We start from the raw sequence: 17645 nt of genomic DNA on the forward strand, positions 1-17645 counted from the left end.
TCCTCAGCCCTTAAGATATGTTGTTCTTACTAACAAACCCTCGAATCTTTAAAGTATTTTTGTAATAAAAATTAATTTTCCTTTCATTCCAACCTTTACACCACTTCCAGCCGTCTTTTACTGGTGTCCATCACAGATTCATTCCCCCACATCTTTAACAGCCAAGGTCTTGCGCAGGGTAATTTTGCCCTCACTTATACCTCTGGATAGATACTGCAACCTGCTAACATAAAAGTCTCAATGGTCTGTGTGCTATTTCCACATGCTCCACATGAATAGTCATCATCAGCAAATATTCTCCTATAACTGTTCTGGGGTGGAAGGCAGTGCTACTCCTTCAGTAAAGTGGCCGCTGTATTTCAATAATGCTTCTTACTTATTCCTGACCTATTATTTCATAAACATGTGCATTTGGCATCTGCTGAAAGGCCCTGTGGTGGAGGGGCATTGCACAAACAAATCCTCATTGCATGTGTTTCAAGGAATGCTGCTGAAGTGCAGTGAAGTGTGTAGAAGTGCAGTTTATTCAAGGGGCAATGCTGCCTTCTACTCATTGTTGTCGAGGAGGAGCTTTAATACGTGAATACAAGTATTATATTTAGTAGCACCAACTTCGAGATGCAACATCGTCAGTGACAGTCAATTAAAAAACTTACAATTGTTGTTGCTAGCCGCATAGAGGACATCTGACCCCATACAAAAGCTTTGATCACATGTGCATTGGCTGTGACTTAAATAATTCACTGTTTATGATAATTTGCCATTTTCCTTAATTATGTACAGGGCCATACAGAATTGAAACTCTAAAAAGTGTTTGTGCTGCCGCTATTGCTGTTCTTATGGTATTCCATAAGTTTATTACACTCAGCACTTGGGCTGCCTGCTCACACTTCAGTCCCAACAAATTATGGCCACCATGCACTCCTATGGTGCAGGCAGGCTTTGTTAAGATCAAGTGTGCATTGATAGTCTGATATTTTTTTTTTTTTTTTTTTTTTTTTTTTTTTTTTTTATGGAAGGTGTGATGTACATGCCTAAACAACACACGTATATCTGTGTACAGCTAAAGACAAAATGTTACTTGGCCAGGTGTGTTGCATAAAAAGTAGAGCTTATCGAGGCTTATGCATGCAGCCTAGAATCATGGGTGCACTATGATGCTGACAGCCTGAAGTCCGGCTATACCTCTGGATTCTGGGCTATGGAACAACAATTCAAGGAAATTCATTTGTCGCAACATGCATAGTCCACAATACCTTGTACCCAACAATAAACATGCATGGACCGTCGTGCACTAAATGTTGGCCAGATGAGTACATCTTTGAAGAAGAATGCAAACTGGTTCTAAGCGAGCCATAGGACATCATGAGAAGTATAGCGGTACCATGTACTTAGGACATTAAAGTTTTTATTGCTTGAAGTCTTCTGGCAGTTCAAAATATTTTTCACAACAAAAACAACAGCATGTCATAGAATTATATTTCTGACGTAAACTTTATTTTTTATTTAAAAAAAATTTATTTGCTCCTTACAAAATCTTTTCATACCAGTTGATTACACATGCTGAGCAAAGGCTAAAGGGACACAAACTTTGTGCCTCTAATTTGTAGTTCCAGTATCAAGGGTCAAAGCAAAAAGAATGAAGTGCAAGTTCTGTCTTTGTAAACTGCTTGATTTTGATACTACTCCTCTGTATCTGCATATACCTGTGGCTCAAACTGTCCAAGCTGCAATTGGTCGGCAGATACTGGCTCAAGGCACATGGGGCAGTTTGTCTCCAATGCAAGCAGGTCATGGAACTGTGTGTGGATGGCAGGGAAGTGGCACCTTGGACATTGTGTGAAGTCATCTTTCACAATGTGCTTGCCCGTGGCCAGGCAGAATGGCAGGTTGGCTGTGCACTGGGAGCAGAGCAACTCCATTTCAGCCAGGCTGAAGTTGCAGAAAGGGCAGGGGGAGTGAGCTGCTTCTTCCTGCTCCCGGTGGGGCTTGCGCACTATGGCTTCCACCTTTGAAGACAAGAAAAAAAAGATGTGCTTTCTGCAGTCCAAACAATGCACATTGCGTGCTAGTTGAGAGGAAGCTTTAGCTCCAATCTAAATAGATGTGAACGGAGAAATCATTTTTCATGGCAATCACTGCACCAAATTTGATGAGGTTTGTTGCATTTAAAAGAAAGTTAAAATCTAGTGACTGTTGGTAGCAGATTTATTAATTAGGCCATCAATGTTTTTTTTTATAGAAAATGTTAAAAATTGCAAAACTCTATAACTCGGCAGTGAAAAACGATATCAATTCTGTAAACTGCACATATTAAGACATCTAAAGCAGACAAAATTGGTGTACACGTCTCTGAAATATTCACTAGCTTGTGAGTAAGACTTTTGCAAAACCCACGTAAACATTGTAACAAAGTCACATAAACTGTAAATTCATATATCAAGTTTGTAGTCCGCTTTGCATGTTCTAACGATTGCAGTTTACCGAACTGCAGTATCTATTTTTGGTCCAGAGTTACGGATTTGTAAATTTCGCATTTCTAATTTTTTTGAACTTACTGGCTTTTGGCAATTTTTGTAAAAACGTTCACACCCTTAATCAAAATTCTGCTTCCTACAGTCACTAGAATTTAACCTACCCTCTCAAGTGCAACAAATTTCATTCAAATCAGACTACGGCTTATCTCATGAAATCATTTCTGCATTTGACATGTATCTGAATACGCAGCGTCGAAGTTAGCCCCGAGCTGAAGCTTCCTCTTAAGTAGATTGTTGAGTCTGTCTATCAAGTCATTTTGACACTTAGAGGAAACCGTGGTGCTAGTGTCTACAAGAGCTGCAAGTACGGCCAGCATGTGAATTATGGCGTAGCACATGCATGGACTTCATCCTTCTGGCTTCAAACAGCTTTGCAGATTGATCATTTTCAACAAAATATTGCAATGATTTGCAATGATTTTGCTTGTTCAAGGAGAATTATTGTCTTACTGTGCATAGAAAACTATGATTGCTTAAAATTGAGAAAGATAAAGCACAAATAATGCTACAAGAACATCTGAAGTCAAGAGCACAATGATTAGAGAAATCCTAGGTACTACTCAGCATTGCCATGGTGCAGCACCAGAGTTTGCTCCAGTAATATTTGTATGAAACTATGATTTCAACCTGCTCGTGGTTCAACCAAAGTATGCTAGGATTGCTGTTTCCAGGACAGAGAAGTGATGCCAGTGTTTCAGAAGAGGAAAAATCGTGTGGTCTTGAAGAAAAATTGCCAGTTACCATTCTGACAGACGCCAGCATGATTATGTGAAGTATGCTAAACATTGAATACAGACAGTTTCATTAATTCAGCATCAGTTAACCTAAACCACCTTTTGCAAGTCCTAGAATGCACACATGCTTTTTAAACAATTTTAAATTAAATATTGCATCATTCAAACCAATGTTTGCACGTCCCATTAGGTTCAAATTAGTGAGTTAGCTGTGCTATCAGGTACCAAGGCCTAGACCCTGTGTCAAAAGCTTAACGACCACTCTGCATGTCAGCAACAATTTGCTGACTGGCGTGCTAGGTTTTCTGCTGTACTGCCAATAAAAAAATATAAATATATAAATTGTGAAGGATTGTTCCTCTTGCCCTAAAGAGCTTTAGTGGCCTCCAGTATTACAGAATATGTGGGAGACATGGCCCAGCAAAAGTTTTGTCCATGCACATAGTCATGTTTAAATTTTGTTACTCAGACAGTAAAATACACAAAACGTGCTCAACAATATTCATCATCTTAGTTGTTTTAAATGTATTGTGTCACCTTTTTCTCTTGACTTTCATCCCAGATATGCCCAAAGTGTACATCAGAAACTCTCCACTACATCATTTGCCAATATATTTCCTGTTACAATATACCAGGAACATGCCCCATGTGGTGTCAACATGTTCATCTAACACATTTCCCTCACTACTATGTCCTACCATGACGAGCACATGGGAAAGTTACATTGTGTTATATCTGTGCATTCTTTATCAGCAAGGCAATATTTTTTTTACACAAAGTATCACTTTATTTATTCCAAAGTACAGTGCAGAAATGGTTGCCAGGGCAAAAAGCTAGTTTAATAAGCAGCTTGACTAGGCCCTAGCAACCGTAATATCATAGCAACTTTAAAGTTAAAATATGCCTTCTGCAGCTGTACAGTTGCAAAAAAACAGCCAAGATGAAGCTGTTCTTTGTAGCCATGCAGTTCCTGGTCAGGTTGTTATCGAGTTAACTTTTTCAACAGTGGGATTCCCGCTTTCTCATTGGACTAGTATTAATAGCTGTTTGCTCTTTTTGTCAGCCCTTATAGCAAAGAGTGGAGCAAGTATGCTGCAATGATTCCAGTATTCTATTCGAATTTCATTCTTTTTTGCTCTACATCATTGGCCACAAGCAGTGCCCTGCCTGCATGTCATCACAAGATTGGAATAAAACAAGCACTCTCCTGAGGTTGAAAGAAATCAACATGTAATTAAAAGTTTTCGGAGCAGTTAGGGTCCCTTGTTCACATTGAAGAACGATGCAAGAGGGTCAAACTATTTATGCTTTGGGTGATGCTGAGTGCAGGTATATGCCTGAGGAAAATTACCTCACATCTGGTTTATCGCATGTATTGTTGATTGGATACATGACTCTAGGAGCAGATGTGAAGATAGACACTTCTCAGCCATGATTATGCCAGCAGAATCCCAGTCGCTGTTGTGTTTATGTGATGTGTTACCAATACATTAGGGCTTTCATTGCCTTTACTGATGTCATTCTGATGTTGCAGAATTGTTCTCTGAAAATAACCAGTCTCACCACAATCGTGACACCATCTTTGCACAGTATCTTGTATCTTTGCACAGTATCTTTGCACCACCTTGATACCTTGAGACTTCCAAAGGGTGTTTCATTCATACGAGCTGTTGTCTTGACTTTCTTATTGGCACATGGGTGATTGTTACACCATATGTGCCTGGCAAAAAGAAACACCACAGTTATCCTTGTCCACTTGAGCTACATTGCCAAGATGACATTGTTGGTTTAAAGACAAAGCAACCCAAGTCAAGGTGAGCTGGGACCCTACAAAGATGATAGAATCTGAACTCAACTACTAAAGCTACTCACAGAAGCCTTTAAATTTGTGCCCACAGAAAGCAGGCACTTATATTACAAGTTGCTCTGCCACAACAGTTCAGCATCTGCAGTTCACAGTTTGCCACATATTCGCAAGTCCAGTGTCCCTCAAAGGCCAATAGTAGACTTCACATGCTCTCCACTGTACAAGTTATCTGGCTACTTGCACCATGTCCTGCGTCCATTATATCAAGGATTCAACCACTTTCATTGAGCTAATAAGAGATGCCAGTGTCTAGTGCCAACTATGACAAGGTGATGGTCCCTTTTGACGTGGAATCTATGTTCACGCGCATACCCATGAAATATGCGGTCCAGTTTTGCAAGGAGCTTCTTGAGGGCGACCCTTCACTGCCGTCATGCACATTGTTTGGAACAGCAATGGGCGCATCCGTTTCCATCATCTGTGTGAACACAGCCTGAGAATCACTGGCAAGTTCTGCATTAGCTTCGTACAAGTTGGCTCCGCATGGAGGATTGTTTCTGCGTGATCTGTCACCAAGACGTACTTCCTTTCCTTGAGCATCTAAACTCCTTCATACCAAATATTCAGTTTACCATAGAAGGAAAAAAGCAGACAGGTTGCCTTTCTCTGCATCCTCATACGACATACTTCCAGGGGGCTTTCACTCAGTATGTATAGGAAACGGACTCACGCTGGCAAATACTTAAGATTTGACTCAGCGCATTCTATGAAATACAAGTGCTATATTGCTGCTGTACTCTTCTCTCATGCTTTCTGCATCTGCTCTGACCCTGGACAACGTAAGCAAGTAAATCAGGACAACGTAAGTCATAGTAAAAAAAGGACCTGTCAAACAATGGATACCGTTTGAAGCTGCTGAAATCACAAGAACTGTGCTCTTCTGTTGCTAACAGTGAAACAGTACAGGAAAAAGAGAAGCAGAAGCATGCATCGGTCCTCTACATGCAAGGTAGCAGCAAGGCACTTACAAGAACGTTTAGCATATACAGTATAAAAATCACCCACATGCAAAAAAAAAATAATAACACAACAGCTTGTATGAGTGAAAGACTTATGAGTAAGGTGTCCAGGCATCGTCTACAAGATACTGTGCCAAGATTGAGGTGCTTGCTACATTGGCAAGACTGGAAACTTTAAATAAGAATTTATCAGCACCATAACAGCATCAAAAAAAGGCAACTCAAGCACGAACACTTTGGCAGGCGCCACATATCCACTAGCGACATCATTGGCTGGGATTCTGCTGGTGTAATGACAGAGAAGTGCCTATCTTCACGTCTGCTCTTGGAGTCATATATTCAATCAATAACACACGCAATAAACAGGATGCAGGTTAATCTTCCCAAGATATACAATGAGTGTATTGTGCCACCTAAAGCATGAATCGTTGGGCCCTCTCGTGTTGCTCTTCATTTTAAACACGGGACACATAGGGGCCCTGAGACATCAATTATATGTTTCTTTCAACTTTAGGCGAGTCTTCCTATTTTGATCATGTGGTACTCTTGCCTGACAATTTTTCGTCGAACATTACACTATAAATAATCGCAAGTAACCAGCTGGCACTCTGAAGCTGATATGAAAGAAGTAGAATGAAAGGAAAAGTTGCTCTACCTGCTTTTCTGTGCCCATTTCCAGCTGATTTTGTGATTTGTACATTAAGGACATCTTAAAATGTGCTAATTGAAATGACATAGGTTCTTTGCAGCATGCATGTTGATGTGTTGTGTCTCTACATGTCACATACCTTCTTCCGATACTTGGGGTCGATCTGACTACGGTACTCGGGTCGCATCAGGGTGCTGGCGTAGGTGAACGCCGAGTTCTTGAGACCAGCTCGCTGACATTCTACCACAGCTGAGGTCAGAATCGGAACTGTGTGTGCTGGAAAACGGCTGATGCTGTTTGCCACACGCTCTAGCAGCCGAGCAGCCTGCATATGGCCACCATGACGAATATGGACCTTCACCAGGATGTAGCTATGAAGAAGCATCAGGTTGTGGTGCATTTCAGCAGGAACTTTGATCTGCTGCTTTCGTAATTCCTGGTACATGCTCAGTAGGACATCATGCGCATTCCGATAGTTTCCAGCATTCTGCTCTTCACGTGCAATGACAACAGCAGTTTTGCCTGCTTCCTTGTATTGACGAAGCCCCATGTACAGCCTGAAGAGGTGCTTGAAGTCTTTTGGCACTCCATCAGTTTCACCCATGAGAAATTCAATGACTTGCCTGGTTGTCTGGTCATCAGCAGCTGCTGCCGCAGCTTGAACAATTAGGTTGATTGGCTCATCATCATCTTTTGTAGTTGCCTTTAGAAGAAGCTTTATGGCTTGCTTGTACTGGCCAGCTTTAAGGTAGAACTTACCAGCATCGAAATTATTGCGCTCTTCCTCATAGTAAGTAGCAATACTGTTGAAGTCATCAGGAGACCCATTGTCACCAATGGCGGCAGCGTAGGCATCCATCTGCTTGCAACTTTTCGCTAGCTGAAAAGCTTCATCTGTGCACTTTGAAAGCACTAGAAATTGTATTGCAGATACACTGTCTCCCAGCTTCTGAAAGAACTTGGCCACAAGTTTTGCACCCTCCATTGACCTTGTCTCTTTAACCAGCCGTACTGCCTCTTCCAGATTGTTTAGGTTATTCAACTGTATGCGAACAACATTTTCAATGTCATGTGCCTGCTCATAAGCTTTTGCTGCCTCTGCAAACCGTCCATCAGCTTCCTTAGCCTTAGCATACTGTGCATATATTTTTGGTGACGTTATGTACTGGAGCAGTTCACCAACCTTGTTCCAATTTTTAAGTTTTATGTAAAGGTTGGCGGCTTTCTCATAGTAGTTTCCCTGTTCATAAAGCGGAGCTGCCTCTTGGTTTTGCTTCATGCTTTCAAGAATTTCCGCACACTCCCGCAACAGTGTTCTGCTGTTGAGCTCCTTGGCAACTTTGACTCCTTTTCGAATGTCTCCACATCGAAGTGATGTGCGTGATAAGCCTGCACGACAGGCTTTATCATGGTCTATGTACTGTGGATCATTTGTTATGCCAGTCTCATAGTAGGTTAATGCACTGGCATTGTCATTGGCAAGTTCAAGCTGCTGTGCATACTCTCTTGAAATGAAAGGTATCTGTTGCTGAGCTAGGCGCTTTGCAAGCTGCAATGCCTGTTCCCAATGCAGCAGGTCACGGCGCATTTGTAATGCAGCTGTTGGCTGGCTGGATGCCAGGAAGAGCTCTTGTGCAACCCCAAAGTCTCCTTTGAACATGGCTAAATAGGCTGCCAGAAGATTTTTGTCCTCAATTTCACACAGCTCCCGCAGTGACCACACCATTCCAACATCACCAATTTGCCGGAAAATTCGTATTGCCAAGTCAAGGTCTAAATTAAATAGGGCACTGTTTCCGAATTCAGTCCACTCTTTTTTTGAATTCAGATGTTCACACACCTGCCAGGCATTGTTAAACCTGCGCAATTTGAGGCATTCTGCAAGCACTTCTCGTTGGTGAGCAGCAGTGCTCTTTCCCTTGTCTTCTGTTCCCGTGACTAGTAGCAGTGCTGTTTTCCCACTCTGTGTCTGACAAGTCAAGCTGCCATTATGCAATAGTAGTGGATGCTGCCCTGAAGGGATGCTGATTTTACGAACAGCCTCTACAAGGGCACCTACCACTGTGTCTGAAACATACATATAGACATGGACATTATGGTCATCAAACACTACAAAGCAACCTCTGTTGTCCAAATGCTGGTCCCAGAAAACACCCCTAGCAGCTGGAGGTATGTTTGCAATGTCTATCACATGATCATTCACGGGGTTGTATACAAACCCTTGTGACCGGTCATCCACAGCCACTAGCCGCGTATTTGATGGGTCTAGGTGAAGCTGTCGGATTCCACTGGAGTGTTTGTACCTATTGATGATGGTCCAGTCCTCAAGAAAAAAAAATTCTATAAAACCTGTGTCCGTGCCATATATCAAAAAGTCATCTGTAACTGTGTGGCACAATATTTTGACATTGCCATGAGTTGAGTCTGGAAACAGCTTGCTTTCTCGTTCTTCGAGGTCACTGTTTTCAATTTCAATGAGCTGCAGCTGCAGTTTGCTATCAAATAGAGCTGCAGCATAGTCGCCATTTAGCTTCATATTTTTCACAGTTCCTAAGTATTCTTTGTCATGAAGCGGAACCATCGACTTGTCACCCAATGCATAAAACCAAGCGTGATTGTTCATACCTACAACAAGGTGAAATGGACCTAAAGCGATGAAACTTGGCTCAATATCCACCCTGAGTGTCATGTGAAGTTCTGGCTCTGTGACACTGTCTACAGTTACCTCAGTGAGAGATGTGAGATAAGCAAACCGGTGACCAAGGCTATAGCCCAAAGTGGGGAGCTTTGTGAGAAATACATGCAAACTACCCCCTGCACCTCCTGCTCCCAGAAATTGGCCATCATCAGACCAGTCAAGCCATTCAATCTTGCGCACATCGTCAACAGTAACAACAGACTGCACATCTTGCAAGTCAGAAAGGTCATACACTTTGATAATATTGTCACTGCATGATGCCACTTTGTTCTGGCCCAGGCATATTGCAATGTGTGACAGTGATTGCTTGTGACAGCGAACTTGCATCATCTCTTGGCCAATATCTTTAGGACTAGTTGAGATAGTTACAAAGTAACCATTTGTAAATCCTAGAAGGATGTAGCCTGCTCCATACCATTTGTACTCTATTATCTTCCCATACATTTCCTGGAATGCAAGAACATAGGGATTTTCTGGGTCATAAATATCAAGTAGCAGCAGGGTCTTCTTATTTAACACCAGACTAACAGTGTTTTCAGCTGTGCTTCTTTCATCCTTTTTCATGCAAGAGAACTGCACCAGTGTCGCTTCTGATTTGAGTGTCGTTTGGCATAGTGTGTCTCCTTCTTGGTTGCTGACCGTCAGTACATTGTCTTCGCCAACCAAGGCTAGCATGTTTTGCTGGCTCCAGGCACCATAGGTGATCCTCTTGGCATGTTTGCCCAAAATAGGCACCTTTCTGCAGGATCGATGATGATAAATAAGCAGGTTCCCCTTTGAGGTCCCAATAGCCAGAAACGGCCCCGTCTTGGCCCACAGAAGCAATGTCAACACATCCCTGAGGCCCGTGTCCACTTGGGCCAACTGCTGGGTGTTGGCGTCCCACAAGAAAAGCCGCGCCGATCGGTCCGTGATGATCCCCAGCGTGTCGCCGTCTTTGTCGTAGCCCAACCCCGTGCACATTCCAGGCAGGCTGATTTGATCTTTTCGCTCGCCGTGACGGTCGTATACGTTCACTGTCTGATCGTAGCCAGTCGTCACGAGATAATTGCCGCTCGACTTTTGCCATGTGAAGAACACTGGCCCGGGACCGTGTGTTTTCTCCGGAAGCGTGAAGACAGCCTTCATGCTGCTGGTGGCCCTCTCGGTAGTTGGTCGCTTGTAAACATAACGAGTTGCCACGGGAGACGGCAGCTCGCCTCGCCAACCGTGTTAAACGAAAGCGCAATCGAACTGCGCACGCCTTTGTCATTGTTTACTTAATGATCTATCTATTCTTTTAAACGAATGCAAAAGTTAGACTGGCATAACGCGTGCACCGCGGAGAAAACTTTGATGCCATGTGTCAGGACCAACTTAACACCGGCGCTTGGCAAAAAGGTTTTCAGTGTGCAAACGTGCGTATTACCAGTCCTTCAGTACTGGTAGTACATTATTTTATAGCTAAAATAGACGCCACTACGCTCATAATAAGTGCATCTTTCATCGCATGTACAGGGCACTGCGACTGTGGCCGCTGAATAGCTAACAGCTAGAAGAGACTGCAAGCACGGCTCTGTGGCAAGCGCACTTGTGAAAGTTGGGGTTCGATGTTGGAGGATAACGGAGTTCTAAAAGCGAGCGGGAGGCTTTAGCATTTGGTACGGTGTCTGGGACTCTTTGTTGGTTACATGCACACCTCTTAACCCGTCCCAAGCGGCAGAACGGCGTGGGTGAATTAGCGGGAACAGAGCATCCTTCTAAAAATATTTCACGACAGCGAGACTCGCGAGGCTTCGAAAACTCGAGTGTGCCCTGCTGCGAATATCCTGCCAAACCAAATTGGCATGCAAATTTCAGCTCCCGCGGTTCTTTCTGTTCCAAGGGGTTCACGCTGCAGTCGCGGCGTATACTACTATGGTTTGCCTGGGGCCGTATTCTGAAACGTTCGCCTAGGCGAAATTTCTTTTTTCGCTTTCAGGCGTGCGCCGATTGGCTGTTTTAGCAAAATTAGTTGAGCTGATTGGGTGGTTGAGCCCGACGTCATTCAATTTGCTCAACCAGCCAATCAGCGCGCATGCTGATTTCGTTTCGGAATACGGCCCCAGGCAGTCGCAGTGCTCAGCTAGCGTTATCTGCGCCACCAATCTGCTCTGAAAGCTCAAAACTGGCCCTCGCAAGCGACATGGTCCACAAGAATCACTTGCGAGCTAAGCAGGTATGTCTATTTGGTGCAACAAAATTCTGCCACAAGTTGGTTGTTACCCGTCCAGCAGTTTGACAGGAAGAATTGAAAGCAAGTAAGCCAACCCTCTCGGATAAACATAACATTTATTTCCGGCAGCAGCTGCCATTCAGAGGGGGAAATGTAAAAGTACAGCCCGTCGCCAGGCGATCTTGTGAACCAGCCACGGGCCATCCGGATCTGAAAAATACAGAAAAAAAAAAAAGCACTATTCAGTGAACGGGCGTGTAATGAAATTACCTGAACTACGCAGAACTTGCGATGGCTTCGCTTTCGGTCCAGGCAACTTTGCTTCTTGCTTCGGGCACTGTGCTCGAAAGCACTCTTCAGGCCCAGTGCACATTGAGTGCATGAGAGGGTCAGGAGGAGAATCGTAGCTCCACTACCGCCGGACACCATTGGCGGGCCCCCGAAGGGGCCCTGGAAAAGGGGGAAGGGTTATTGGGGGCATGAAAGAGAGAGAGAGAGAGAGAGAGAAAATTTTCGACCATGAGATGAGCCAAATTTAAGTCAGAGCGAAAAATGTAGTAAAAAAATAAAATAAAAAAATGTATAAAAAAACATTTTTTAACCCATTTTGTTTTTGTAGTAGTAATTCATTTTTTTAGGTAGAGAAAAACACTACGTGGACGAAGAGGACTATACTAAGACGGAGAGTGTTCGAAGAGGAACAACCGGGTGTGTTTACAAACGACGGAGATGAAGTTACATGAGCATTCACAAAACTTGCAGCCGGTGGATCTTCCTGGCAGGCGTACGATAGCACGGAACGAGTCTTGGAGCCAGCTTTTATCACCTGCTGGGTGGCCCCATGTTCTACGCCCTTAACATGCCGCGCTAAAGGGTGGGGCAATTATCATTCTTCGCGCAACAGTGCATTCATGCCAGGGCAGTGCTTAGCACTGGTCTAGCAGAATACGCAGGCGCTGTCGCGTCCATTTCTGATGTCGAATCCTGTGCGGGAAAAATGGCAAGTGTCACTCTCGCCACATGAAATGTCCTCGCATACTATCAACTCCGTCGGCACCATATGGGTGAACTATGGAATGTGGCTCCACCGACACGACTGGCGATTTAAGGGCCTCGAAAGTGTTACCAATCTGGTAACGCGCAGCTGAACAGACGCGCTCCAGCCGCAGGCGACGTTAACTGGCACGATACGGTGCGTATGAATTTTTATACATGAATGTACACATGACGCGGAATGTCGAACACGATAGTCAAATGATCGCCGAGCCAATTTCTAAACATACAACCACCCATGCATGCAAATGGCAGCCACACGACTGCTTTTTTTTTTTTTTTTTCTGGGCGGCCAGGGGCAAAAAAAAATATCACATCCCCCGGCTGCATGACGCACATGACCAGCGAGACCTTAGCATGCACAAAAATAACGCCATCAGACGTAAGTATGGTCATTCTGTAAAAAACTATATCTCTGACTAGACCCATACTTAGTGAATACGACCTGCCAGCAAGATCCACCGACGAATTCGCGCAGTATATCCGCGCCAGGTACTCCAACAAGCCACTCAAACAAACAAAACAAAAGGCTTCGGTGGCAGCGCCCAGGCTCGGTTCAGTGTAAACGCAGTCAGTTCGTCTGCACTCAACGAGAAAAGTCCCGCCGCCGCCGTCAGCCGAGTTCATCTCAAGCGTTCACTTTGAGGAGTGTCTTCAGCTGGTTGGTCATTTCGAGGCAGACCTCGGGTGAGGCGGCTTGCATGGCGCCGCAAGACATCCAGTGAACTGGCGGTCGTGGCAAAGCAGCCGGGGAAGGTGGCTCGCTGAACTTCGGGCCGGCGTAGTGTCCCAAAGGAGGCGATGACGAAGCGCTCTTACTGAACAATGGAACGCGGCCAGAGTTTTTGGTTGTCGGCGGTGACACTGCTTTCAGTGTTTTCTTTGGAGGCACTACATTGTTTCGCAGCACAAGGCGTGCGCCGCTGCCAGCTGGCCGGTCACGGCGACGTGGCAGGGGTCCGAACGCGACCGGACCGACGGCTTGTCCGACCCTGGTAGCCATGATGAGCCCGTCTAAACAAGATGGCGGCAGAAGTGATTGCGCACACAAAAACCGGGATGTAGTCGCCCAGCTAAGTCTCTCAGCACGGTATCGCAGCGCTGCCGTAGCTTGAGAAAACAGTCAAGAACAAAATCAAAGGGCGACCCACCTCGGAAGGGGTTGACAAAACAGGAACACACAAGGAGATGGCGGTCAATCTCGAGGGCTACTTCACTTTGGAACGCCGAGCCGCCACACGAAAACGAGACCGTCCTAACAAAAAGGTCAGCAGAAGCTGTACCGCACGCGACGCATCGATCTCTCAAGAAACTCTCCACCAGCAAGGCGCAGTAAAAGCGCTCACGTCAGCGTGCATTCCATTTTCTGGACGAAGCCCTCGAAGATGGTGAAGAATGGCAGACGAGTTGTTTGTGTGCGACAGCAGGGCGGCAGGGCGCTTGAGCAAGCGCTGCGGGACGACACGTCAGAGGTCACGTGCATGTTAGGTTTGGACCAATGGTAGCACGGCTAAGCAGAGCTCTCGTGTGGAGGCTAGTGGAGGCTGAGGGGAATAGAGATGGCGGGGATGTGAAGTTTGCCGACAACAGGCGGTGGAAAGGGAGTAGAGGAAAGCAGAGAGCGAAATGCGGCTGCGAGGCTGAAGTCACGCGTATTCCCTCTCGGATAAAAAAAAAAAAAAAAAAAAAAAGTTCGCTCCTTTGCTCCGTGCGTCGCTTCTCTCTATTTTTCTCCCTGCGATAGTGTCCTTCTCTGCCACCCTCCGCCCTGCTTAAAAAAAAATAATAATAATAAAAAGAAAAGGAAAATGGCATCCGGTGATTCTCGCCACCGCAAGGGACTATGGCTTTGCTCTGTTCTCTCTCTCTCTCTCTCTTTCTTTTTTAAGAATTGCGAATGTATGTTTTTCAGGACTTCAGGTTTTTGTCCCTTGCAATATTGACAGGCACGTAGTATACGCCAACGGTTCACGTTTTAGCGATACTTTTCGGTGTCGCTCATTCGGGTGCCGTTTTCGCGCTCCCTTATGTTAATGTAGGGCAGTCAGGAGCAGGTTTTCAGGCTTCCCCTGCCCCTTCCTCCTCTTCCTGCAATAGAACAATCTTCGGCGCGCACTCTAGGCCGGTATTTTGTAGCGATGCGTTATGCTTTATTCTATACTAGTCTTATCATCCACCGCTCACGGCCGGCTGATCCCGTTGATAACGTGGCTCTGACCACAGACCAAGCGCGAAACGGCATCGCTGCAAAATACCGGCCCTGCTTGTATTCGGCCCTTTCTTTTTCATCGTTTTTTAAATGTTCATAAAAGTGTTTTAAATATAACAGTCGTGGTGAATAGTACGTTTCGAGCCTGTCCGGCACGGCGAAGTGTATGCGCCTGTATGCCACATGTCTTCAAGAACCGCGTTTGCGCATCATGGGAGTCCCTTAGCACGCACGCGTATTCCGAGTAGCGCTAGCCTATTAGGCAATACATGAAGACACGAGTTGAAATGCTTAAAAAAAATATTGCTGCTGAATTTATGTCTGATGACCATCTATGAAAATGCGACAGCGTCACGGCGCATTATATGACACTGCTCATAAGTTTTCATTTATTGTAATTAGATCTAACGACGTTTATGACGAGTCTGGTGCTCCGTATAGGTGATTCATTGCCCGTGACAGCGAGTAGGGGAGCCGTATGCTTCCATATCTTCCAAATTAATTTTTTTTCCAAGTGAAACTCATGGACTTCGGTGGCGTCCATGTACGCACAAAATTATCCTCATCAGCATTGGCTCGAGCGTCGTCGTCTTCTTCCGCAGCTGGCTCGTTGGCGCCCCTCGGTTTGCGCTCGGGCTCGTGCCGCTGCTCCCGCGTTCGTCGTCGTCGTCTGCTTCTACAGCTGGCTGCGTCGCCGCTAATCATTCCAACGTAGAATTTCACTTTTCTGTCGTCGTAATGGGGATGCCGCGTTTACGGGCGTATGAGCCATTGCTTAAGGGAGTATGAGCCATTCATTGTTTTACCGTAACGGACAGATTTAATTTTGAAGCAATTTTAAGGAAATCCATCCAGAATGAACGTGCTCGGGAAAGGGCTCGTTGTCGACGTGCCGCTTCTAGCGTGAGGGCTTCCGAAGCCCCGGCGACACGTCAGCGAAGAGCCGCAGACCCCGAGTTGAGGGAGCGCGAAGGTGAGGCCAAACGTCAGCGTCGTCTTGCCCTCCAGCAACCCGACAACGGTGGTGCACGCCTCGGCAACGCTAGCGTCAACTTCTCCGGTGCGACGGCCAGGTTTCAACGCGATTTTCTCAACTGGAACTTCGGAGCCAGCTGCAGTGCGTGTGACCGGTTGTGGTTAGAGCACAACGTTGTACTCGTCAGTGCAATTAGTTCGGAGGAACACCGAAGAAACACACGACAAGCTTCGCTTACCCCATTTCTTCGACAGGGGAAGGGCTACTGATTTTTATATATCTCTGGGAATACAACCCATTACGTCTCCGGTCCTGGCGGTTATAACTTATTCGGGGTTTAGTTTACATCTCGCGAAAGAAGGGTATTCCGTATTTTGTGATGCCACCTTTAATGTTATCCGCTAAAACAAAAGTGTGAAATAAAAGAGTAAGGTAAATATTTTTAGATTTTTTTAGGCAAGGTTATAGAGATTGAAACGACCTGTATCACAGCCGTGGGTTTCTCTTTCGTCTAAACGGTTAAACAGCCTACCTGGCAATTTATAAAAGAACTCGCGATCGCGTTATATAAGTGCACATACGGTATAATACCAGCACTGTTACCTTTTTGTCTTTTCTGCTTCAGCGATTCTGTTTTCATTCATTTACCTACAAGGAATTGCTGGTACTCTTAACGGATTAGTTTAATAGATTACGACTAGCATTCTCAGCCTACTTCAGCCACTTTATATCTATCTATCTATCTATCTATCTATCTATCTATCTATCTATCTATCTATATAGCTTGTGACGCCGCTCTTCAATTAAAAATCAAGATATAACGGTTACGCCCCCCCCCCCCCCCCCCCCCCTTTTCACACCGTCGACCGGGTCGGTCGCATCATGCAGTGGCGGCCATTAAAAAAATCCTTTAAAGAGGTTGAGACATCAAATTTGTGGCTTGCGCGTTCTTTGTTTCAAACGTTTCTTATTGCTCCAGGAAGAATGATACACGCTCGGAGATTCACATATTCTCGGTAAATAATTTAATATCGCATTATTTATGTGAACGATTTTCGGTTTCTGGGCGCAGAGTTGGACAGTGAGGTCACTGTCTAGGAAGCTTGGTCACGTGGGCCCACAAAGTTGTGACGCACGCACTGCTCCATCGTCTGCTCTCGCGCACACAAAAATACGCCGACTATACGCTGTAATGGCTAGCTGCGGCAGCTCCGATGCCTGCGTCCGATGCGACTTACTGCACTCTAGACTCGAGGCTCGAGGCTTGTCAGCAGGCTCTTTATAGCCTCAAAATTTGGTGTCTCGACCCCTTTGAGTCTCCCATCATCATGGTGCTATAGTTTTTCAATCTAATCATGCCTTTCGCGTCCTTTTCCCGTGATGTCGTCATCATACCGCCTTCTATGTTCCATTGACGTAATTCTACCGTAATCATGCTGTTGTCATTCAATCGTGATTATGCGGGCGTCGTCATTACGTTGTCGTCATGCGTTCGTTGTCATACCGTCGTCATATAGTGTCTGTCGATCCTTATCTGTTTAGCGCTACTTCTGATGCCAGTTTGATTACGTTTGTCTTCGTTTGCTTTGACTGAATAACTTTGTCAGGAGCACGTGTTCTGGGTTGTGTTTCCGTGCGATTTTAATGCGAAGCATCTTTCGACTCATATTAGGGACTTTGCAGTGAGTCCAGTCAACCACAAAAGTTTACGAACCACGAGATCTCAGAAAACGTTCAATTTCCGAGCAGCCTGTACCAGTAGACAGTAA

The 17645-nt window shown here is 45.1% G+C and overlaps 2 protein-coding genes and 1 long non-coding RNA gene across 3 annotated transcripts; all 3 read right to left on the minus strand.

Moving 5' to 3' along the window:
- Nucleotides 1-1143: 1143 nt before the first annotated feature.
- LOC119457784 (WD repeat-containing protein 19) lies at nt 1144-11347 on the minus strand. The gene is made up of 2 exons (XM_037719496.2): nt 6886-11347; nt 1144-2009 (listed from the first exon to the last, which is right to left on the minus strand). The coding sequence occupies exons 1-2, from the start codon at nt 10570-10572 to the stop codon at nt 1683-1685; spliced, it is 4014 nt and encodes a 1337-aa protein (XP_037575424.1). The 5' UTR covers nt 10573-11347; the 3' UTR covers nt 1144-1682.
- A 390-nt stretch (nt 11348-11737) lies between these two features.
- LOC125944663 (uncharacterized) lies at nt 11738-12041 on the minus strand. Its single transcript, XR_007466335.1, has 2 exons — nt 11909-12041; nt 11738-11848 (listed from the first exon to the last, which is right to left on the minus strand). It is a non-coding gene; the product is annotated as an uncharacterized LOC125944663 (long non-coding RNA).
- Nucleotides 12042-13319: 1278 nt separating this feature from the next.
- Nucleotides 13320-13694, minus strand: LOC119461898 (proline-rich nuclear receptor coactivator 2 A-like). Its single transcript, XM_037723266.1, has one exon. The coding sequence runs from the start codon at nt 13692-13694 to the stop codon at nt 13320-13322; it is 375 nt and encodes a 124-aa protein (XP_037579194.1).
- Between the last annotated feature and the right edge of the window lie 3951 nt (nt 13695-17645).

This window comes from Dermacentor silvarum, chromosome 1 (genome assembly GCF_013339745.2).
Source record: "Dermacentor silvarum isolate Dsil-2018 chromosome 1, BIME_Dsil_1.4, whole genome shotgun sequence".
Lineage (NCBI taxonomy): Eukaryota > Metazoa > Arthropoda > Arachnida > Ixodida > Ixodidae > Dermacentor > Dermacentor silvarum.